Source organism: Xenopus tropicalis, chromosome 1, assembly GCF_000004195.4.
Source record: "Xenopus tropicalis strain Nigerian chromosome 1, UCB_Xtro_10.0, whole genome shotgun sequence".
In the NCBI taxonomy this organism is placed as follows: Eukaryota; Metazoa; Chordata; class Amphibia; order Anura; family Pipidae; genus Xenopus; species Xenopus tropicalis.
This window is the reverse complement of record NC_030677.2, coordinates 76,767,760-76,793,721: the sequence shown is the minus strand read 5'-3', so window position 1 is coordinate 76,793,721 and position 25,962 is coordinate 76,767,760. Positions and strand designations below refer to the sequence as shown.

Sequence of the window (25,962 nt, the reverse complement as noted above, 5' to 3'; positions counted from 1 at the left end):
ACATTTTTATTACTATGAGAGAGACCTGTAAATGCCCAGTTTTGTTTGCTGTTATATATAATTTTTCTGCAAGGCATTTGCTTGGTTGCTGCTCAACTTTCAATTTATATATTGGTTTTATACATGCAGTGTTTTTTTTTATTCCACTTGGTGGTGGTTTGTTGTGCGATCTGGGTGAAGGTGTCTTAGGTTGTAAATGCCATTTGGGTGACATTTTCCCAGAATACATGGTTTATGGGTTTTGTGTTCTATGTTTTCTGCACTGAAAAGGTCTTGGAATCCAGCCAAAACGTTAGTCCTTCACTAGAATAAAACTTAAAGGGGTTGTTCACATTTCTAATAACTTTTTTAGTATGATGTAGAAAGTGATATTTTGAGACCATTTGCAATAGGTCTTTATTTTGTATCATTTGCAGTTTTTTAATTATGTAACTTTTTGTTTGGCTGGTCTCCAGTTTGGTATTTCAGGAGCTATCTGGTTGCTAGGGCCCAATTTAACCTAGCAACCATGCAGTGGTTTGAAAGATAGAAGGAAATATGAATAAAGGAGTGCTTAAATAGAAAGATAACTAATAAAAATTAGCCATAACATATTGGCCTCACAGAGCAATAGTTGTTCTGGCTGGCTCAGTGACCCCCATTTGAAAGCTGGAAACAGTTAGTAGAAGAAGGTAAATAATTTTAAATTTCTTACAAATAAAAAATAAAGACCAATTGAAAAGTTGCTAAAAATAGACCATTCTATAACATACTATGGGGGAAATTTACAAAAGTGCAGATAGACCTTTTTTGGAGTAAAAGTGGTGGAGAAACTCAAAACAGAAATCTGCCCAAATTCCAACTTAACCGCCACTTTTCAGTTCTTGGTAAAAGAAAGATAGTTTACAGACAGTTTTGTTGTTTAGATTACATTTATACGGCCTATTAACAGCATTTTTCCCTGCCATTTTCAAAATGGAGTAAAGTTCAATGTAACTCTGTCAGACCAATTCTAAGCTCTTCTGTTTTGCTTTGTTTCACCAGTCTCCATTTCACCTCTGGTAGGGGCCCCTTTGGGGGATCATTAACATATTAATGGGGATTAGCAGCCTATTGTTAGGGGACAAGTTTCTTTCTACCCCTAGAACAATAGGTGCAAAAAGCCTAATCAACATTTTATAAACAAGTAAAACACTGATTAAAAAAAAGTTTAATTTATATCTTATATATAAAAAGTTTTTACCTCACATTTGCACTGTTATGCTAGTTTTAGCTTAAAGGAACAGTAACACCAAAAAATGAAAGAGCTTTAAAGTAATAAAAATATAATGCACTGTTGCCCTGCACTGGTAAAACTGGTGTGTTTGCTACAGTAACACTACTATAATTTATATAATAAGCTGCTGTGTAGCCACGGGGGCAGCCATTCAAGCTGGAAAAAAGGAGAAAAGGCACAGGTTACATAGCAGATAACGGTTAAGCTCTGTAGAATACAATAGTGTTTTATCTGTTATCTGCTATGTGCCTGTGCCTTTTCTCCTTTGAATGGCTGCCCCCATGGCTACATAGAAGCTTATTTATATAAATTATAGTAGCCTTTCTGAAGTAAACACACATTTTTTACCAGTGCAGGGCAGCAGCACATTATATTTTAGTTACTTTTATACACTTTCATTTTTTGGTGTTATTGTTCCTTTAATGAATGAGGCAATAATAACATTTTGTGTAAATATATTGTATACATTTTTATTAAAAGGAAAAGTAAAGCCTCCCAGGCAAATTTTTAGTTTTAGCAGCAGTGCCCCCTCTTTAATCCCTTCACTGACACTTGCCCCAACTTATCTGTGCCCCCATAGCATGTCCAGAACTACAGAGCTGCTTCCCAGCAGCCATCTTGGTGATTAGCAAACAGCACATACACACTGGCACCCAAACTGGGATATTGGGGTACAGGGTTGGACTGGCCCAACAGGGCACTGGATAAAAAACGTAGTGGGCCCTAGTCCTGTTGGGCCCCTATCACCGGGCATGTTGGTGTGGGGGCCGGATTGCTGTTGACCAGTAATGAGTAGGGGCTAGAGAAGAAGGTATTTAGACCCTTAATCTTGTTAGAGAAGTGGAATTACACAGAAATATAGAAAACATTAGAAAGCCCAGATTGTCCTGAAAAAAATGTATAGCTTCCCTGGGCAAACTAAAGTTACCCCTCAGGAAATGCCCCCAAAGTGAAATGACAAATGGCATTTGAAATGCAAAATCCTGCAGGTAAAATCCTTAACCCAAGGCTCCTGTAGCTGTGGGACTGGGTTTGATGGCACCGACAGATTTACTAAGAGCTAAAGGCAAATTCATAAAAAAAATGTCGGTAAAATTACTAAATCTGAAAACTGTCTGGTTAAAAGACAAATTCACAAAAGTGGAGATAGAGGTTTGTGAATTAGGTGGAAAATCCGACAAATCTATCTCCATTTTTATTTTGTCTCAATATCACCACTTTTGTGAATTCCCCCCTTTGAGTATGTTTAAAATTGCCAGTTCTTTGCATCTTTTTATTTGGTCTTCATTTTTTATTTGTATTGTTTCTGAGTTGCTTTCCTCTTCTGACACTTTCCAGCTTTCAAAAGGGAAGGGGGAGGGGGCAAACAATTACTGCTCTTTAAACCTACAAAAGACATTGCCATTGTTACTTTTTATTACTTATCTTTCTATTTAGACCCACTCCTATTTATATTCCCATCTCTCAATAGAACCACTGCCTAGTTGCTATGGTAATTTGGACCATAGCTTTTCCCTGCAATTTGCATGCTTTCAATGTTAAAATTGTTGCCCTTTTTTTGGCCTTCATTGGGATCACCTGACTGTAGTTGGGAATGATGGGAGCTGCAACATTGAGCTGACCACTTCTCCTGTATAAACTATGTAGCAAAAAAGGGAAAGCTGTTCTCACCACTAAATTTGAAACCTTTAGGTGGCAGTGCATTGAGGATGTGACCACAAAATTCATACAAAGACAAGAGGTCTCTGCAGTCATTATTAATATGTTAAGGACATCAAGAAGTTTTATGCATTAAGCTACCAAAAATGCCCTCCAAAACAGGATTTGTTTGTCCATATATTGCAATATATTCAAACTGCCCAACTGCATCATCCCTGGTGTGGCCATAGCAGTGAATAAATCAACTTTATTGTGGGAATGGCTACTGCCTCAGGGGCCCCAGCACCCCCCAGTGGGCCCCCGCCACGGCCTTCACACACCCTCCACAGGAACCCCCCCACCCCCTGACTGAACCCCTCCCCAGAGCATGCGTAAATTGAACTTGCCTTCAGCGTGTCAGGAAGGGAGACCAGCGGCTCGGGTGCACTGCGGCCCTGTTCGACCCTGGCATTGTGTTCACCTATACCAACCATGTTTTACAGATTGTGGGTTGCAAAAAAATTTACACAGCCCTCAGTGGATAGTTGTGTGAAATTGGAGAAATTGTTAGTGATGCGTATGTGTTTAATGCACTTAGTATTACCCTGCTAAAATATTTTTTATAATTTTAGTTAATCTTCCACAAGTTTCACAGTGCTCTATTATTTTCTCTAACATTTAGAGGTTAAGATTTGATACAGGTTTGGGACCTGTTATCCAGAAAGCTATGAATTACGGGAAGGCCATCTCCCATAGACTCCATTATAGTCAAATAATTCAGATGTTTAAAAATGATTTCCTTCTTTACTGTAGTTATAAAATAGTAGCTTGTACTTGACCAGATATAATTAATCTTTATTGGAAGCAAACAATCCTATTGGGTTTATTTAATATTTAAATAATTTTTTAGTAGGCTTAAGACATGGTTATCCAAATTACAGAAAGTCTCCTATTAGAAATATCCCTGGTCCCTAGCTTTCTGGATAACAGGTCCCTGACCTGTCTATTTTTTTAAAAGTGGATTGGTTTGTTGTGTTTAGCCAGAGTTCCTCTCTCACTTACATGCATAGGAAACCAGAAAACATTTACTTAGAGCTTATTAAATTAAGATTTCAGATATAGGGATTCTCATATAAAGAAACATAGGGCTTCCCTTTATATCCAGACAGAATGATAAAATAGTTCCAGCTGCAAAACCTAAAACCTTTTTTTTTTAGATGTGAGGTAAATATTCCAAAACTACACTACTGTGCCATGATATTATTTAATAGTTTTGTTTTGATGACCCTTTAACAAACCTTAAGAAGCATGTTCACTAAAAAGCAAAGCTATATATCTGGGACCTTGTTTATAAAAGTCCTTTAATATTCGCTCATCCTAGGGTAAAATGCAGTAATTAAAAAACATAGGAATTTCAACAAATTCCAAATGTGATTAAGAAGAAGAAAAAACGTTCCTAAAAATATTTTATATAGTAGGAGAAAATATACATTGAGACAGACCTTAACAGTGTCTCTCTTGAATCTAATGTGGATATGCAAATTGTACAAAATCAATAATAAGCCTTATAAAGGATAGCTGTGCCTCTTTGGTTACTGCTTGTTTGACACTTAACGTTCACCCCTTGGTGTCCCTAGGAAGCCCTGTCACTACACAGCTGTTACAGTCAGACAGCTGTAAGATAGCTTTTGAAGAAGAAAAGTTGGTACTCCTGCTGGGAGAGTTTCACATGACATTTTGTTTGTCTCTCCACACAGAAAATCACTCAGCTGAATCAAATGGGGACGCGATTCATTTATTTGAACCATAAACTGTGTCTTGTCTTTTCTTTTTGTACGCAAAGTCTGTGCTCAAGAAGTCCTAATAAAACTCCCCTCTTTATAACTGATTCAGAATCTCTGGGATTCTTGGATTCTTACAACTTAGTAAATGCATATGTTAACTTGTATGCAATCTATCAGTCTTTCCCTTTTTGTTAATTGCATCAGAGGTCACTGTGGTTTGTGAATAGTTTTTCTTATGCAATTTTTTTCCGTCTTATCCTGGGGTAGCGTCATGTGTTCTTTGTCTGCCTTTAGCTCCTAATATACGTGTAGGTGCCAGGCATCTATCTGCTCAGAGACTACAAGCAAAAAAAAAACGTCACCGTCATTGTTTCGGGTTCATACTGTATGTTACTATACTGAGCCGGACTGCAGAAAAGTTGCAAGTGCGAAAGTTGGTGAGAGTATCAATAAAATCTACCATGAGCATGTTGATTTTATTTTGTTTAGGCCTTGAAATGGCTGAGTTGCAGAGCCCTATGTATTTTATGCAAATTAGGACTTCGGTCTTTTCATCTAAATTGTTTTTGCAAAATTTGTCTATCTCACTGGTCCCATGTGCAATTGTAATACACAAAATATGTACCCTGTGAAATATAAGTTACAATCATACATCATACTTCCTCTTGAAAACTTATCAAGAGCAACAGTTGAACTGAAGAAGCTGCTCTGATGAGTAATGAAACGTCTTCAATGATTACTCAGCAAGTCCAGTTGCTGCAGATTTACCCATTATCCAAAAAGTTCCAAATTACGGGAAGACCATCTCCCATAGACTCCATTATAAGAAAGTAATTCTGATTTTTAAAAATGATATCCTTTTTCTCTGTAATTATAAAACAGTATCTTGATCCCAACTAAGATATAATTAAGCCTTAGTGGAGGCAAAACAAGCCTATTGTGTTTATTCAATATTTAAATGTTTTTTAATAGTCTTAAGTTATGGAGATCCAAATTATGGAAAGATGCCTTTTTTTTTTTTCGTTCCATCTTTATTGCGTGGTAAGTACAAACATACAAATTCGTCCGGTTATTGCAAATATATTAAACCAAACGTAAAAATACAGTTGTGTACTCGGTTATGATTTTTTTTCTAGTTTTCATTCTCATTGTTTAGATATAATTAATTCTTATTGGGGCAAAACAATCATATTGTGTCCCATGCATTCTGGATAACAGGTCCCATACCTGTACTAGATATACCATGATCTGGATTAATGAAAACCTTCATAGTCTTTTTCATATGATCGATAACTGTTTCTGTAAAAATGATTTGAGTTCAGGTATTTTGAATATAATCCCCCAACATCCAAAAAATTATTATGGGCATTAGAAGTAGGTTAATGTTGTGGATCTTCGTTGTGTAAAATGGGGGAAGAGGACATCTAATGGGAGGCATTCATATAAAAATGGAAACATCGGACTGCGGTACAGTGAAGGGGTATCCTCTAGGCCTAAGTCATAGGTACCAAATCAGTGAAAGGAAAGTTAAATTTTTCCAGAGTTAAAATGAAAGCTGGAAGTACCAAATTACTTTATCAAATGGAAAGCTGCACAGAAGAGAAATACAATGCAGATATTCTAGTGATATACCCTACATACAAATACTGACCAATACAGGAGGTGAAGAGGCCAATAAAAGAGGTTATTTAATAAGGAAATTTTAGGAGCAAAACTGGGTTCCTTCTGTTTTAAATACATGTGAGGAGAGGAACTTTTCTTTTGAAATGCTTTTTAATAATTTGTTTGATTTATGTGCATTTAAGAATAATATTCTGCGTATGATTTTTCCCCCATACATGTCTAACCTTGTTGTGACTTGACTTAATCTTACTCTAAAAATGTATTTTTTTTTGCATCATCTGGCACGGTTTGTATTTCCTAACAAAATTTTTTTTTTTTTTTATTAATAGAAATGGCACATCTGATTCTGTAACGGATGATTCTGAGGATGACTATCTTGCTGTTAAAAGGCCATCGGCCTCTACTGCTCAAGTGAAAGATGGATCAAAATACAAGAACCTCCAAAGGCTTAAGGAAATTTTCCCTAAACAGAACAATGATGAGCTTTTGAAAGTAATAGCTTAATAATAATTCAATACCTCCTTGATTATATCCTAGTAGATCTAATGCTTTACATTTAACAAAATGTATGATTTTATAGAGGAACTGTCACAAAAAATAAAATACAGGTATGGATCTCATTATTAGGAAATCTGTTATCCAGAAGGCTCTGAATTATGGAAGGACCATCTGCCACTAGGACTATTTGAGTAAAATTATTTCCTTTTTCTCTAATAATAAAACAGTACCTTGTACTTGATCCTAACTAAATATAATTGATCCTAATTGGAAGCAAAACAATCCTACTGGGTTTATTTATTTTATGTTTAGTAGACTTAAGGTATGGAGATCCAAATAACAGCAAGAACCCTTATCCTGAAAACCCCAGATCCCCAGCATTCTGGATAAAAGGTCCATACTGCCTGTATTTCTGTTGCAATGTGTACAAATAGCTGCATAGCTCCCAACATTTCTTTTTGGGTCACACTATGAATCCTTGCAGGTCATACCCAGTTATAACTGCCACTGTGGCAATGTTTCCGGCTTTCAATACTGTGTGACCGCTGGTCAGAAGTTATGGTTTTTCTCCACTGAATATGGACAATCCATGGAGTTATTTCTTAGCGTGACAGTTCCTGTGTGATCCTGTTTTACTGCTGCATGTCATACCTATACAGTAGGGCAGTAGGGTTATTGCCTTGGGCCCATTTACATCAAAGTATCACTGATGACAGGAGATATAAACCCCAATAGCTGCTTGGGTCTCACAGTTTTGTCTTAACTTCTTGCAAAAGACTTCAACCACTTTCCTTCAGCCACTGCTGGTCACCTCTTTTGCAGAGGTGGGTGAGAAATCTATACTATCAATGTTAAATAATAAAATAATACATTAAAAAGTAATTTGACACACCTTAATTACCATCACCCAAGCAGTTGCTAGTCTTATTTGGGCCTAAAAATACAAAAATATCCTTATTTACATTGTCTTTATTTGGGAATGCTTCTAATAATTGAAGCACTTTCCATGCCTATAAAAGAAATAAACAGCATTTTTTTTAAATATTTCTCAGTGGGAATTGAAAATTGTAGAGGTGTGCCATTTGAAAGCATTACTGTTAAATTGCTATTTTCAATTGGAACCCCAAACAGCCAATAAAACATTTTGCATTCAAGGCTAAACCCCTTTCTGCACTATTCTAAACTGTTTGACAATGCAGTAGCTGTACATTAGAGGTTTAGACCTACTAAGACTATATTTTAACAGCTTAAGATGATATCCTTTATATAAAACAACAATTTTTCTTTTGTCTTTCAGTTAATTGAATCAACAAGCACTCTTGATGGAGCAGTAGCTGCTGGAGTAGTTTTATTTAATAAAGAAGGTATTACAAATATATCACAATTGTGATTTTATCATAGAAACTATTTATAATGTACAAGGTGCTCAATATACCTCTGTTTTCTTTGCTAGTCCAGATACAAAATTAAGTATGAAGTGTTATTATTTTACACAAGTTATGCATACAAATGCAGGATTAACATGATTTTGGTGGCAAGGAGATTGAAAATAAAATACTGCTTCCAAAATGGGTTCTCTATTTTAAACATAGCTTTTATTGAATTTGTCTAGATTGCCTTCTGGGAAAGCTGCTGTTGTATATTACCTTTATTTTGTTTAAATGTTACTGCCAGGCACAGGCAGTACCAGTAATTGTTGTAAGCAAGCTGATGGCAACATTCCATTTAGTAGCCGAGAATGTTCTGTGTTAGTTGTGTAGTTTTTTTTAAAAGCCTTTTATGAGTAAACTAGAGCAATTCCCATAGAATTGAAAAACTAATGGTACAGTACACCTTTCTATAAAGTTCAGTCTGTGATAGCTGCCTAATTGAGACAAAATAGTACACAGATTTTTTTCACCCCATCTACTGAAAGTCTGAGGTTGCAACTCAGGGAAAAATGATGGGTTTCCAATAATTGTTTGCACTATTGCTATTATAAATGTTGTTTTGTAGTGTCTTTAAGTTATTTTTTTTCCTTCTCACCTCTAATTATCTGAATTTAGTGTTCTCAAGTAGTAACTTGCACTTTGTTTTTTTATTTAATTTAAAGTATTTGCCTATTTGTCTCTAAAATTCCAAAAACTCTTTTTTCAGAAAATAGAACATCATTTTATTATTGACAAATGTATGTTAATGTTTTGGGGATCCCGTATCATTGCCGTATGCACATAGATCTTTTTACAAACTTGGCTGACTGTCCTATGTCACTTGTTATGTGTTCATATAGGCATTTTGTTTCACTACACATTTTATAGCCATATTGTCTGAATTTAGGATTTGTGTATTAATATACCAGAAGTAAAGCTGTAAATTAATGCTACTCTTGCATCAACATCTGTCAGGTAAATATGGCATTTACCCTCACACATCTTAGTTCCTTTTTAATTGTCATCGTAATTTACCTCTCTTTCCACTGTATTTCATGTTTTGTATTGTCTTTGTAATTTTCGTTCCCTTCTTAAGGGGGGACCTTCTATCTTGGCATAGAGTTAAAGTTATAAGCAAATTTAGGCTGTCTTGGCTGGTTACACATCCAGTAGCTTCATAGCCAACTCTCTTTATGTTTTCAGGTAAGAGTATTTAAAAAAAATCCACTTCCAGTTTTAAGCCATTGCTGCTATCTAGCCTCTACCAGTATGTGATATCTTGGCTTCTGCACTAATCACGTATCTGGGGCACCAGCTAAAATTGTTTTTCCAGTTTATTGGGCGTTTGCATGACTCCCAGGATGTAGTTACACATTTGTTTCTATTTATAAAATTAAGTCTGAACTTTACTTTAAACTACACAGAAGATTTTGATTAGGCTTTGTGGTTCAGGTCTTATCTGTCCCACAAAATGTTGGCATGCGACACTACGCAACAGGAAAAGATTTTGTAGAATCCGACAAAAACTGATCCCCACAGCTGCAATACAATTTGGATCTGATAGTTAGATGGTGTTTTTTGTTCCTGCATCTACTTGCGACAGTCAGTTCTTTCTGACAGGCGTGCAATGACCAATGGCAAATCTTCCATATTGTGTGCACACCAGATTTTTCAATCAGTCCCATTATTTTTTAACCCATACCACTACTTCTGACTTGTAGGATGCGTTCTTTCGATTCAATACCATTCTACAAACTCTTACTTGTACTTAAAGAAGTTATCCATTAACAGGCAACAGGTTTTTTTATTTATAGAAATATATAAACTGAAGATGATTTTGTTGAAAGAGGGAGAAAGCTAAAGAGGCATAGCAAAGTAGGAGAACGTAAACAGAGAGTGAGTGGTAGTGATCAAGGAAACCCATAGTTTATATGTTTTAAAGTATATTGGCCCCCGAGATGAGAATATATGGATATCTAATATTCTGTAAAACCAGGTTATATAGATTACTTTACAAATCCATAATTTGTTCGTTCTTTTCGCAAATCATTTGGTTGAATTGAGTAAACCTTGTTAATTAATTTGACCAAGAATGTGACTATGGAGCCTTTGGTTCAATCCAGTTAATCATATTTCATTTGTTGGCAAAGTGTAGCAACACACATCACAGTAAATTTACTCAGTTTGGGCAAAATAAAATGACCATCGTGGAGGCTTACATGGGTACACTACATACTTTAGGCACTGAGAGTGGAAGTTGTTGGGTATTGAAACAATTGAGGGGGCATTTTAGAATTGCTGGCTTAAAACTGAGCTTATATAATGAATAAGCAGTCTTCTATCAAGTCTGCTAGGTGTTTAACATCAGCTACAGGGTCAGAGTCAAGTTGGAGGTGGTATTAATTTTATCAGAGGACCAGGGTAGCAAAGAAGATTATTAACTTTAGGTTACATTATTTTTTAGACTATGGTTAATATATTTTAATAAAGTTGCATATTTTGTCCCTATACTTTTGTAGCCTCTAATATGACTTTCAGGGGAAGTTTCTCTTAACTTTTCATATGTTATAAATGGGCAACTTTTTGGCACTTGGTTATTGTTATTTTCTCATGTTTTGTTGACACTAAACTGAAACTGAATGTTTCAAGGTATGCTCTGTATCTCACCTTCAGCAGTATCCAAAGTAATAGAGAGATCTGATGAGTGTAAGGGGCTTAAGAGAGAAGAATTATTTTATGCCCTATATTATCAGAACTATAATTGACCATTTTAACAATATTTTATGTACCGTAACCTCTTGTTTAGGGGACTAACCATATGTTGGAGAAGTGCTTCTAGCATGTGTAAACTATTGCGCTAAATATTTCTAATTCTTTCTTCATGCTTCCTTAGTTTTAGAGGAATTTTTTTTATGTTTGGTGCCAAAAAATAAAAATTCAGCAACTGTTAGCAGCTGTTGTCAATATTTATGACTGAAAATAAGACAGGAAGAGGCAGGTTTTAATTTAATAAGTGATTTCACTGCAGGCATTCAACCCCCCCTTTCAGAAGCGGAAGCTTCATTTAACACCTGTTTTAAAACTGATCACTGTAAATATTCTAGCAGAATGCTAAATGGGGAAAAAGGTGCTAAATTTGCAAAAGTGCATAGTACATTTAATTTAAGATCAAGGCTGAGCTTAACAAATAGTTTGCACTGTCAAATCGTACAAATAAACTTTGTCAGGGGATTCTTAGCAACACAAACTCAGAAGGCATCAGGGATATGTAGCCTGGAGCATAGAATCACATTATGATTTGACAGTGTAAGCTACTTGTTAAGCTCAGCATTGATCTTATATTAGGTGTTTTCGCAGCTAAGCTAGTATACTGCCTCAGGTGGGTCCTCTTGTGCTCACACAGATCAAAGCAAAAAAAAAAAAAATGATCAAAATATACATGTCAGCATCATATTTTGTTTTCATTTGTTGAGTGCATCATTATCGTGTCATGTCTAAATGTACCTGTAAGACATGTAGCTTTATCTGGTTTTATTTAGTATGAACTATTTCCTTGACTTGGCTCTGCAAAAAGCCTTGCTTTGATTCTCACTGGTCTGTTTGCAAAAAACTTGATCTTAGGGAATCTTATACTGAATATTGTATGTTCTGCAAAGGGAACACAAAATCTACACATGCAGCAACACTGCCTCCTGGAGGCTGGAAATGGTAATGCCAGCTCCCATGCATTTATCTAATGATGCAGGGGGCAGGGTCCTTTTACACTTACAGTAACCATGTCATGGATTTTAGGGATTACAGATGTACACATATCTTTGTTTTTTTTGTTTTGTTTTTTTTTAAACATAAAGATTTGTTGATTTCAAGTTTTAAAATATGCACTAATGAAATTAACTTTTCTCTTTCTTTAATTTTTGCTGCACCCTCTTTTCACCTCCTAGGTTCATCTCGAAAAAGGAAATTAGATGAAGTCCCTAAAGACAGCTCTCCAGTTCATGAAGGCATCAATGGACAAACCAAAAAGAAGAAAAAAATTGATCGAGTAAGTTGAACTTGATGTGATGTAGAAGTGTGTTGTTTCAAGAAATATGGCATCCTGTAGGCAATGCTTCAGTACTATTACTTAAATGAAAATTTTAGTGAGTATTTCCTGTGCAGGTGGCCATGTTGGGACACTAAGAATAGTGCGTATGCATGACACTAAACATGGACACCTGCACTTGAAGCTTCCTCCTAGTAAGAGTGGTTTACTCCCAGTAGTTCATTTTTTTCTTTTTGAGGGGGGGGGGAGTTTGTCCAGCGTTACTGCATCCCTCCTGTTGGGAAAGCAATTTTTGGATGATAGGTGCCCCTTAAGGCACAACTAAAGATCAACAAAATATAAGTCTAGTCATACTGAACCCTCTCTTTTGAACTTGTGTATCAGTCTAGGACCGCCACATCGTTTTTGCTTGTTCAAAGTATATGGGGTGTTGTCAAAGGCTTCGCAGAGCATGTTGCTTTGCACAACTATTTAGGAACAGATCTTTACTGTTACTGGCCTGCTGAACATTTGGAAAATAAATTCAGTATAAAAAATAAAGTATTTCAGAAATAATTGTTTATGGAACTTATTATCAACTAATAATATAATGCAAGATATAAGTAAACAATATTAGCAACTAAATCTTCAGCCAGTGGTTCCAAATGAAATCAAATTAGCAGGACAACCACTTACAACTTAGGGCCATTTAAAAAAAAAAAAAATATCCCTAACCAACAAATTATATATATAATATATGTATGTGTGTGTGTGTGTGTGTGTGTGTGTGTGTGTATGTATGTATGTATATGTGTGTGTGTATGTATGTATGTATGTATGTATGTATATGTGTATGTACTCGGTCTTGGTCTTCTGCATTGTATTCTGCACAGACCATTGATTGTTCCAGAGGCATACAGACTGGACACCTTTTACAGAGTGTAAAAACAGAAAAAATATTTCACAAAAAATATAATCACAAAGAAAAATATTTTTTTTTATATTCTAAAAAGCCACATCCCTGCCTAAATGTTACTGTTCACTGATGGGTTTTCTCCTGGTGCAGGCATCCTTGTGGGGACGTTCCCTTTCTTAAAGGAGAATGCAAGTCAAAATTTAAAAAGCATACTGCCCTATAGTCCTCCTATTGTTTAGTAAAAACGCCACACTTTTGGCTCACCTAATCAAATATTTACTCAGTCACACTTACTTCACATTTTCTAGAACAGGCAGCCATCTCTAAAAAGGTATTCTCCCTTCCTTTCCCTCCTTGCTTCATACTGCACATGTGTTTCATTCCCTCCCTCCCCCCCCTCCCCTCCCCTCCCCTCTGCCAGATCCGCTTCTGATTGGCTGGTGGGTATGTGTAGCTCAGAACAGGAGACAGGATCAAGTTACACACATGCTCAGAGAATAGGAAGGCTGCCACTGGCAGCCTACAGGAAGAACAGAGAGATTTCAGTGATGTCACTGTAGTCTTCACACTGCTGTAGGCTGCCAGCACCATATCTCAGAGAAGCAAGCAGGGATCTGGGAATTTAGATATGCAGTAAGTACTTAAAAAGAATGCCTTTAGACTTACTTTTAATTTATATTAACCTTTCATTGTCCTTTAAGGCACTATATGTGCATGATTGATCTTTTTTGATGGTTCTCGAAGTAACCTTTTTTTATTTAGATTTTAGCTGGTTGACAGCAAGCCACATTAATAGTTAGAGGCAGGAGGCTGCCCTCAAGATGGACATTATGCCAAAAATGTTTTTTCCAATTTTACATTGTTTCTTTGGGGTCCCACCAATTTATAATGCATTTGTGTTGAATTTACATAATGTTTTCCCAGCTTTTACATTTTGTCCTAATGTTGCCAAAAATGGCTGGCTGTCCTCTATAAATGTTGTTTTTAATAAAATAAAGATGTTTAAAATACCTACAAGATGCATACTTTGCATCTTGTTCTCTGGAGAGATTTATTTTAGAATTCAGAATTGATGTAGCTCTCTGGACAGGGAACAAGTTCTTTATGTATTACATTTGAAGTCTTTAAAGGTTTTGTTTTTGTAAACTCCTATAAAGAGAATCACTATGGTCTTCTATGTTTTATCATTTGAACGCAGAGGATGGAGGATGAAAATTTAGAAAGGTCTTATATTTTCCGTTGTTTCTTATGTTTTCTATTTATTTTTGTACCAGCCCAAATTAACCACAGTCCTTTAGCTATAAATATGTGTGCCTAAGAAGAAGCTCTAAGTAGCTCTCCTCCTTAGCAATTAATTCAGATTCTCATTACATGGCAGCTATGAAACCAGTGCATTTGCCATATTATAATTTGGACTCTAGTATCCGCTTATATGACGGGTGAACCTCATTTAACTTCTCAACAGCTGCCCAGAGCACACGGACCATATTAGTGTTACTGACACTGCTAACAAAATTCATAATGGAGAGCTTTTATAGATACTGAACCTTTAGGTTGGGGCAGAAAGTAAATTACATAAAATATTGCACATCTAGCCATATTCATCTTTATAGTTTTAAAGTCTGGGAAAACCCTAATTTAATGGGGTTGCCAGTAGTGCTGGGCGGTATACCGGTATATACCGAACACCGGTTTTTTTTAAAAAAGATGATAAAAAATTTTAACTTACCGGCATACCGGTGTGGGCGCCTCCTGGCAATTTTTCTTACTATTTCCGGGTTGTGCGCGCTGACGTTACGTGCGCGCTGACGTCACGCGCACGCTGACGTCACGCGCGCAACCCGGAAATAGTAAGAAAAATTGCCAGGAGGCTCTGTGAGCTGTCGGGGGTGCCTGCGGCTGCCTGGCCCGTAAGGTTTATTTATGTGAAGGGGATGGGGGGGTGTTTGGGGTTGGATGGGGGGTTGGATGGGGGGGTGTTTGGGGTTGGGGGGGGGGGTGTTTGGGGTGGTCAAGTAATCATGCATGGGGAAAAAAAAATACCGTCAAATACCTTGATACCGATATAATAAAAAAAATACCGTGATATAAATTTTTGGTCATACCGCCCAGCACTAGTTGCCAGCAAATTAAGTCACTTAGTTTTTCCCAGGCTTCAGTTGCTGTAGAACAGTTTCTGGGATCTTTCTAAAGCAGCAACACCGTGCCATCTTTGTCTCTTCTAGACATCCCTGGAATGGTGTGGTACTGCTTTAGAGTGCTTTAAGTACACTTAGCAATTTAGTTCAGTGAGTAATGGGGTAAACTATGGGCTAGGGGGAAACTAACATTCCCCCCCATGTCATTTTAGATCTTAGCAGAGTGCTAAAAGGTCTTATGTAGATTGTAGGGAAGCCTTTTTGTGCATTGGGATTTAAAGAAGAAGCAAAGGTATAAACTAAGTATGCTTTATCAGAAAGGTCATGGTAAATATAGCCATAAGCACTCACATATAGCCATAAGCACTCTATCAAAAGAAACAGGATTTCTCATCTCCTTCCTTGTCTCTGTAATTCCTGAGCCAGAGTCTGCCCTCCCCACTCCTGCTCCCCCCTTCCTCAAGAATGCTAAGAACTCCCCCCCCCCCCCCCGTGGATGTGTAATCTGAGCCATTCAGCAGGAAGTTTCCTCATAGTCTTACAAACTGGGCATGTACAGGGTTCTTGGTCTTGGTGCAGGAACGTGGCATTGTGGGAATTTTCTTTACAGAGCTCAGCATTTTTTTTCCTGTGAGGCTTCTGATTATCTAAACAGGAGAAATATGGGGAGACTTAAGGGCACTATTGAGAGAACTGAAGGTATGCCTTTCCTTCTCCTTTAAAGACACTTTGGGTTCAAAGCTCATTTACAACCCAGGATTTTGTTACACCCTTAGCTCATATCAAAGTTATTAATGCATAACACTCATTGTGCAACAGGATTAGCTAGAACAGCAAATCCGTATGCACCAAAGATACACATTGTTATGAGACTGTCTCCGATAAATTGCTTGGTTTATCTTCTAGGGGTCCATGCCCACAGTTTCAAAAGCTCAGTTAAGTTCAATTTAAGTTTCTATAGGCAATTAAATGACAACTGAAGAAAACTTAACTTTTTACCAGTGGAGGGTAAAAGAACTTTATATTTAAATTCATATAAAACATTTTTTTTTTTGTGATTACTGTTCCTTTAAATTTAAATTCAAGAGATGATTTTCCTTAAACCTGTTTAGCCAGTATTCTGTGAATTTTGATAGTGGATCACATGGTTTTCTTTACTGATTTGTCACTCTTGCTCCCATATAGTTGTTATATTTTGTCCACAGGTTACTTGTATACAGCTCTCTTTTTTGCATGCACATTAAATTATTATTTAACTGGGTTTATAGGTATCTTCTGATAATGATAGTTCTCTATCTGAAGATGACTGGGAAAAGCAAGAAGCAAGTGTAAAGAAGTTGCAACGACACTTTCCTGATTTGGATAAAGAGGTTAGAAAAATACTATTGTTTCTGTTCCAGTAAAGTGTGTCTTGTACTATCACTAGTAGGATAGTTTAATTGTGGAAGAGATAAAAGGGAACTTTTTTTTTTTTTAGATCAAGTTTGAAATCATCATAATTTTTGTACATCCTATTTTTTTTAAACAAAGTAATCCTCTTTTATCTCAGATTTGTCCATATACTGAACCCTAAACATAAGTGAAGAACTGATGGAAGCATGGAGCTGCTTCAGGAATGTGTCAAAGTGATTTAATTCAATTGGGGTGCTTAGCATTTTGCAGACCCCCTTTAATTAGCAGCCAATCATTCAGTAAACACCAGATTAAAAATCTGCTGGGAGGTGATGGGGGAGTGCTTGCATACCTCCCATATTCCAACCCTTCTAAAAGCAATTGGTGCTGTATTAGCTAAGGGGCAATTCAGGTCCTCATTCCATTTTGTAGCACAAAGACCTGCACTCACTCATTGGGCAGGGTGCAAACTGCAAAAAACATGGAGGTTTGCTCATGTTTCTTCCACTACCCTTCCCCTTATATATATTTTACCAAATCCACACTTAAATGATTCCAGTGTATGTAACAGCTCAGAAATTCTGTTCTGTTTAGTGCGTTGCATGAGCTGTATTGCATGTGACAATAATGCAGGGAGTTGCAGGATAGTGTAGAGCAGTGATCCCCAACCAGTGGCTCATGAGCATCATGTTACTCCCCAACCCCTTGGATGTTGCTCTTAGTGCCCCCAAACCAGGTAATTGTTTTTGAATTCCTGACTTGGTGGCAAGTTTTGGTTGAATAAAAACAAGATTTACTACCAAATAAAGCCTCCTGTAAGCTGATAGTGTGCATAGAGGCTACCTAATAGCCAATCTTAGCCCTTATTTGGCTCCTCCATGAACATTTATGATGCTTGTGTTGCTCCCCAAGTCTTTTTACATTTGACTGTGGCTCACGAGTAAGAAAGGTTGGGGACCCCTGGTGTAGAGATAGCAACATATCTGGTCATCTGCAGAGGAAACCAAACGACTGATGATCAGCATAACAAAGTATGTGCACATTTTGATTTATTTTACACTGAGCTGGATTTTATTTAGCAAAACCTAAATAACCCGTATAGAACAGACATGTCATGCTTTTCAAACTGGTTCCTGCCTAGGCAGGATATTTTCTGTAAGCAGTGAATACACGTAGCCCTGTAACCAGATTTGCAATTAAATAAAAACTCTTAGTAAATGTTTTGGTTTTGTGCTTGTCACAGAATTATTATTTTGTAATATTTGAAAACCATAACAGATTGGATCAAAGCAGGATTATTATTTTATACTTAACAGGAGCTTAGAGAAGTTCTTCAAGAGCATGACTGGTCCTTCCATGAAGCCCTAGAAGCTTTAAAACTTTTTGCAGAGGATGAAACAGGTATTATATATATTATGCACTGTTTTCTTCAAACTTTTTATAATTATATTTGCTAGCTGCATAAATGCTTATACATGTCCTTTTAATGTATTTTTTATAACAGTTTAATTGATAACACACCCTTACACTAAGAATGTGTGATATTTTAAAGCAATACTGTCACAAAACACAAAAGTTAATAGAGCTTCTCCAGCAGAATCCTGCATTGAAATGTTTTTTAAAAGCGCAAACAGATATTTTTTTTTATATTTAATTTTGAAATTTCACATGGGGCTAACCATGTGCTTCACTTTCCAGGGTGCCACGGCCATTTGACTGGTGCTCTAAAAAAAACTTCAGTCACTCTACTGTTGTGCTGCAAGTTGGAGTGATAGTAATCCCCCTCCCTTTCCCCCCCCCAGCAGTCGATCAGCAGAACAATGGGAAGGGAGCAAGATAGCAGCTCCCAGTACAAAAGCACTCAGTAATAAGAAATCCATGTCCAGTTTGGGACTCCTCCAGTTACATGGGAGTAGGAGAAACAATAGGTTATCTGAAAGCAGTTCTAATGTGTAGTGCTGGCTCCTTCTGAAAGCTCAGACAAAGGCACAATGCACTGAGATGGCTGCCTATACACCAATATTACAGAGTGAATTATTTGCTATGTAAACAGTGTAATTTAGAAAGAAAAATTACACCATAAAAATCATGACATAATCCCTTTAAACAAAATTTAAATAGTCCTAAAGCCTTTTTATACAGTACAGTGTTGCAAACAAATTTAACTAACGTGTGTCTTTGTGCTGTACTCAATATGTTATAGCTTGTTTATAATACTCTGGGTTAAAGGAGAGTAAGCAGTTTTAAGTGATGTATTGGACCAGTCTTTGAGTAGGAAAGTTTCCAGGTTTTTGAGAGATGAAAGGAATGGAAAGCTATTTTAAGTTAATGTTCTGGAATGTTCCATTACACTATCTGTATTTTTACTTCTGGTCATAGGGCAGGACAAGAAAGGTGCTTTTATAAATCCTGTTTGGTGTGAGTGTCATAGAAACTGAAAATATCCTGAGGAAAGGTTTGCACCCTAGTTTACTAGATACCCCTCATCTTTGAACTTGGAAAAATTGACCCTTGCCATCAGGAGTACTTACATCTTCTTGAGATAATAAAAAAGAAATTACTGAGAGGCTTTTACCCAAGTGTCATCCGGTGCCTCTTAGGATTCCACCCTTAGATTAACCATATTTGTATCCAGTTCTACCAAAACCTATATGTATCCACTCAAAATTCACAACAATTAAGAATAAAAGTGACTTTTCAGCAAGTTGAAAATTTAAACCACACAACCTCACTGCCCACCCTAGGTTACTGGAAATCTATGTCACTGCTCGAGGGTCTGGTGTCTCACTACTCTAATACCCAGTAGAGGGGGAACCTATAGACATAGACATGTTTACCTCCTGAGTATTGACCTATGATAATAAATCCTGGCAAAGGTCCATGCAAAGTGCCTTACAAACACCCTGATCAATCAGGCTTTGTGTTGGACAGGCAGTACATGTCAATATTTTTGGCTAAAAATTAGGGGCCCTTTGGAGTTGTAGTGGCCCTGTGTGAATGGGGACATTTTTTGACAAGGAGTGCATGTATTCAGATAATTCTCTGTCTGCAGTGCATTCAGAACACTTCAAGGTAAGGTATAGGTAAACCAGTCTCCATACATGTCTGTCAGGGCTGAAGGCAAAATGACAGAAATCTGTCATATGGTTAATTGGTGAACTACCCCCACCACCACCAGTGCTTGGTCAGTCAAATCAAAGGTGGATAGAGTCATTCAGATATCTAGGGGATTGGGCCCACTCTAGTGTCTTAATAGCACCCTTACCTTAAATGTTAGAAATCCTAAATATAGTTATATTTATACACTTTTACCACAGTTCAGAAATAAACATTTTCTCTCTTTTCTGTGTTTTTGCTTCAAAAAAAAAAAAATGAATGCAGTTTGCTATTAGTAAAACATTTTCTCTTCAACATGCAAATAAATATGTTTTTTGCAAGCAGGAATTTTCTGTAGACTATTTATTCCTTTAGAATCCTGGAAAACCTTTAGTGTGTTTTAATGGTTTACAGCCCATTAAAGCAGGGAAACATTTTAAGGCACAAAAATACACAGGCAAATGAAAAAATACTTAAGTATATTACATAATAATTCTAATTTTCAAAGAAATATAATGTATTCCAATTTTAATTTCATATGTTGAAAACAAATGTCGCACTTATATAAAACCATAATTATTTGAAAACAGTTAAAAAACTAAGCATGTCATCCTGAAGTCAGTCATTTACCATTTCTACCAAGGTATGTTTGTAGGTACATGAATGTTTTTGAGTGGTATCTTAGACTCTGATACACCCACCCCTCTTGTCCACTTAAGGTGACCACATACAGGTAGATTTCAGCTGCCGACTTGGGTCCTTCAGACTGATTTGGCAGCTTATCTGCCCATGTCTGGGCACCTCCAGTGGGCCTACCTGACTGATATCTGTCGTAAAATTGATCGGACAGGTTTAATTTTCCCGTCAGTTCAGGGACCGCATCGGTTTTTGTTGTGGTCTTTGGTCCATATACCTGCCAAACGATCGAATTAGCCCAATATCGCCCACCATAGGTGGGCGTATCGGAAGAAGATCCACTTGTTTGGTGAACTAGCCAAACGAGTGGATCACACCATAAATGGCTTGGTTTACTCTGCTATCCTTTGGGTCCTTCTCTTTTTAGAATTAGGTTGGAAGGGAGAGTAAATGGGTGAAGTTAAAATCTAAATTTGCACAGATTACACCTCTACCTGTTTTGAGTCCCATGTTCTGGTATGGGATAGCCTTTAAAGGAAAACTAAACCCTAACTATAAAAATGGCTAGAAATGCCATATTTGATATACTGAGCTAATCACACCAGCAGAAAATGAGGTTGGCCTGATGCTACAGGGCTGATTACTAAATTCTGATTGTTGCTGCACTGCTTTCACAGCTACCATGTACTAATAATCTAAACTATTTACTAATTAGTCTTGTTTTACTTTTATGCTCTATGTCAGTGCTGTCCAACTTCTGTGGTACCGAGGGCCGGAATTTTTCCGACCTACGTGGTGGAGGGCCGATAATGGAAGCCAGTTTTGACCACTCCCCTTTTTTAAACCGCACCCACTTGAAACCATACCCATATTAATAGTTGTAGTACAGCAAAAACCTTCCATTCTCTGCCTGCCCTACCCTGCCTGTGTGTGCCATACTCTGCCTTCCCTACTCTGCCTGTGTGTGCCATACTCTGCCTTCCCTACCCTGCCTGTGTGTGCCATACTCTGCCTTCCCTACCCTGCCTGTGTGTGCCATACTCTGCCTTCCCTACCCTGCCTGCATGTGCCATACTTTGACTGTGTGTGCCATTCTTGACTGGTTTGTGCCATACTTGGCCTGTGTGTGCCATACTCTGCCTTCCCTACCCTGCCTGCATGTGCCATACTTTGACTGTGTGTGCCATTCTTGGCTGGTTTGTGCCATACTCTGCCTGCCCTACCCTGCCTGTGTGTGCCATACTCTGCCTGCCCTATGCTGCCTGTGTGTGCCATACTCTGCTTGCCCTGGCACACACAGGCAGCATACAGTGACACAATGCTGGCACTGCTCCTACAGTCTGTACAGTAACTATATATTAAAAAACTTTTTAATTGCAGTACCACCACAGTATATGTTCTTTTTGTAGTGTGCAGGGATTATTTGTGGGTTTCTACTGCTCCTACAGTCTTGTCTGAGGTGTGAACAGGGGAACAATGTGGGTGATGAGCCTGAGGTGTGAACACTGCAGGGGGTGAACAATGCAGATATTAAAAGGTGTGAACAACACAGGGGATTACATATTCAAACAATACAGGGGGATTACAGCCTGAATCTAAAGGTGTGAGCAATGCAGGGGGCCAGTTAATCTCAGTACTGATACCATTTAAAGCTTACACAAGAGTAAGCCATCAAAGCAGCCAGACAGGTGGGGGGCCACACAGAGGGGGGCCGCGGGCCGCATGCGGCCCGCGGGCCGCCAGTTGGACAGCACTGCTCTATGTATATTCAGTATAATGTACGTTGGTTCCTAAGCCCAGGTAACTGTCAGCACAATGAAGCATGAATCAGCTGAAAAAAAGAACTACTACTGGGCACATCTGTGAGAGCACTGGTCTTTACTGCTAAAGGGCTTGGGTTCATGCAGAAGCCCACAATGTAATGTACTATATTTATGCCCTATGTCTTTAGTTAAGCTTTAGATCTCCTTTAAAGGGTTAATTGTGCACTATTTATTTTAACAAACATATTGTGTCCCACAGGCAGTGATCACTCAAATTTAGCCGTAAAACCAAATACTGCTATAAAATATTTTGTCCACATTTCACTTTCCGTTGAAGGTCTGTTAATATTCTTTTTTTTTCCCATTTGTCTCCAGACATCTGTTGGTGCAGGCTCTAGCTTGTTTAATACAGAAATCAAACAGAGCTTCTAAAACACATTATCACATCATATCATAACCCCAGCCATCCTCTAGGAAAATATATATATATATATATATATATATATATATATATATATATATATATATATATATTATATATATTTCTCTTAAAAACAAGAAATGGCTGTCAGTAGAGAAATGTACATTTATAGGGAAAAGGAGTTCTTAATTATGTTTCCCTCTGTCAGTAGATTTGTGAAAAAATCTGTTAACAGATGAATAGCTCACAAATTATTTTTTTAAGCAGAGACTTTCAGTATATTTCCCTGTAGACTGCGTTTCCAGTTTCTGCACCTGCATTATTATGTTTCATTAAAACATAAGGTATGAGTTGAAACTTGTGTCAGCAGAAAAATCAGGACTTTGTATTAATGCCTTTGGATTGAAGCTGCCTTATTGCTTGTCTCAGTGTTAGGAAAGCTATTCTCAAGACAGTTGTAATACCATGCTTGACCACTAATGATGCTTCTGTCATTGTAGACTATGTAGAAGTTTTAAACTAACCTCTGTTATGACAAGCAATATGGTAACTCCAATTCATAAGTTTATATATATTTAATTTGTGCACTATAAAACAAGTATCCTCACCTTTAAAATGGTGCTGGCACTTAAACTGCTGCCAATTAGTGTTGAGTTAGAAACCCTTCAGGAACTTTCACATTGAATGACCTGGAGTTTGCAGCTGGTGGTCCTGACAGGACCCAATGTTACCAAGTTGGGGCAGGGAGGTACAAAAATAGCTTAACGGATAAAAAGAGAATACTGTGAGGTCTGTATGCTTTCAAAATACAGTCTTGGCCCATCACTCACATACAGAAAAAGACTATCAAATGTGGCTACACTGTTTATCAGCTAGCAATTTTTAATAATACTAGGATGGGAATATTTGACATCTTTTCTGTTAAATTTGTTGTTAATTTATACTTCATATCTGCAGTTGTTACTTCTGTCTGTCATATATTTTACCATAAAGGAGCGGTTCTTAAACTGTGGGGCTGCCCCAATTAGAGTTTTGTGGAGAATGTCTTTTTGCTCTCCTAAACAGCTGTGGAAGCTCAATTTATAGGTCAGTAAGTGAGATATGGGTTAAACATCCTAAATGCTTTGGGGGCTGTAATGCATACTACAATGCGTTGATATGCCCACTTTCTTGTTATGAGTTACAGGGCCTTGATCAAATGTTACAAATAAAGGGTTGGTGTATCCTTAAACCAAAAACTGCTAAGGCTCTAAATTCTCGTCTTGCCATTGGTTAATTTTCTGTGTATATTCATACAGTTCTACGGGTGGATCATAACATAAATAGGTATTTACAAAATATGCACTTTTGCTGCTGTGTGGGCATCCACAAAACATACACAATGGCTGAGGCCTAAAACAAGCGATGGATAACATTGCTGCTAAGCTTTGTATACATCCTGCACTAAGTAAGGTACAGAGAGGGTAAGCATGCAGTATAGTCACACCCAGGATGTTGATGTAAAAGTAAGGGAATGGTATATTACTGGGTTTGATTTGTGGAAATCATGTAATTGAGCATGTGAATTGATGATTACTGGTTTGTTCCCTTCATGGGCCTCATAAATGTAACACTGCCATACTAACATACAAATGTATACATGTTTTTCTAAATGTGTAATACACCTATTGAGATATTAATATATAATGGGTTATTCTGTAGTGACTTACAGAAAATATTTCTTTCTTGCTTTTGATATGTTAATGTGTTTAAAACATTTAGCTTTCTGTTTAATCATAAGCATTCATTTTCACATCAGTAACAGAAAAATTGTTCTTGTAAGTACTGTTCTATATGTAAAATTATATATCTGTATATGTTTCTTACATGCACAGATGCTTTGCAAAATGCTGCCAAAAAGGAGGTTTCTAACGGAAAAGAGTTCTCCAGATCTAACAAAAATGACAATAAAAGCAGTGCCAAAGCAAAGGCAAACCAAAATTCAAATAAAGCAATGGCTCAGAATGGTGTAAAGAAAAAGGGGAAAGGGAAAAAATATTCTGAAAATGCTAAAAGGGACACGAGGGACCTAGAAAGTGAAGAATCAGCCTCTGATGCTGGAAGTTGCCTGGATGAAGACTATAGCAGTGGTGATGAGAAACTGGAGGAGGAGTACAAAACAAAAATCCTTAGCTTCTTGCAGGATGCTTCACTAGATGAACTGTATTTGATACCTCATTGTTCTCATAAAAAAGCTCAGAAGATCACTGAGCTCCGGCCCTTCAGCTCTTGGGAGTCACTGGTAAGTTTTTACTGTTCACTACAGTTCATTTTTTTTTTAATATTCCTTTTATGCTGATAGACAAGAGGTGTCTACAAATTAAAAGCCTAGATGGGTGGCCTTATCTCAAGAAGGCTAACACTACATTTATTTGAGCCAATAGCATTTCAAAGAGTGTCATATGACCTAATTTTGAATAAATTAGGGGTGATTTTCCTGAAAAAGCCAAGCTGATTGGCTGGCAGTACTGCCACTCATGTAGCAACCTAGTGATTTGGTTCAGTTCTCTGCTAAGGCAGACATTAGAACTCTCATTTGTGGAGGAGAAGTTTGCCAGTCAGTTCTGTGAGATTTAAGCAGACAAAATCTAAAGCAGGAGGCAAGAATGTGTCTGGATTTTTACTCCTACTGTAACTGTTTGAAGAAGCAACTGCAAAGGGATATTCATAGTTCCAGATGCAGCATGATTTTTTTGACATCTGAACACCTTTCCCCCCAAGTTACTTGAATCCCTTCTCTGCAAAGGAATCTCATGTATTTCTTCTGGCTAAACAATGCTGCCATGTTATAACTCTTTCTCTGCCGTTTACTGAGCAAAGATGGAATTGTTTAGAAACTTGAATTCTAAAGGGGTGATCGTTTTACAGTCTATGGTGAGTACTTTTAGTATATGAGTATAACTTTATTTTCTCAGTCTATTTCCTCTGTCCTTATATTTGCATATAAAAAGAAGTAATTCAGACTCGGTTTAGCTATATTATGCAAGCAAAATTTTTAATATTTGATTTAATGTAAACCTTGAGTTAAAGGTATTTTTACAGTTGTTTCAGTTGCTTAACACAAACACCCTTGCAAACTGCAGGCCTATGCAATATATTTTTTGTTGGGGGGGGGGCGAGAGATGTTAGACTTAATCAAATTCTATTGACTTTTTTTTAAAATCTCATACAGAACTATTGGAATGGCCTTCCTTTGTAGGTATTGTGGGTATTTTCTTCTTTACATACAATTTAATCACACAAATGTAGGTTTGTCATCTGTTGTGTTATTCCCCCCCATCATTTTTTATGGGAACGAAAAAAGGGTACAGTGAAAAATAAGCATAAATATTT

At 37.2% G+C, this 25,962-nt stretch overlaps 1 protein-coding gene across 3 annotated transcripts in view; it reads left to right on the top strand.

Annotated features, from left to right (window-relative positions):
* Positions 1 to 25,962, top strand: part of smarcad1 (SWI/SNF-related, matrix-associated actin-dependent regulator of chromatin, subfamily a, containing DEAD/H box 1) — a 71,122-nt gene that overhangs the window by 14,425 nt on the left and 30,735 nt on the right. For 2 of the 3 annotated variants that reach the window (NM_001015697.1, XM_018092929.2), the window contains 6 exon segments: positions 6,630 to 6,792; positions 8,096 to 8,162; positions 12,149 to 12,249; positions 16,551 to 16,652; positions 17,991 to 18,075; positions 24,465 to 24,871. In NM_001015697.1, the coding sequence (NP_001015697.1) occupies positions 6,630 to 6,792; positions 8,096 to 8,162; positions 12,149 to 12,249; positions 16,551 to 16,652; positions 17,991 to 18,075; positions 24,465 to 24,871 (925 nt within the window). 3 annotated transcript variants of the gene reach the window in all.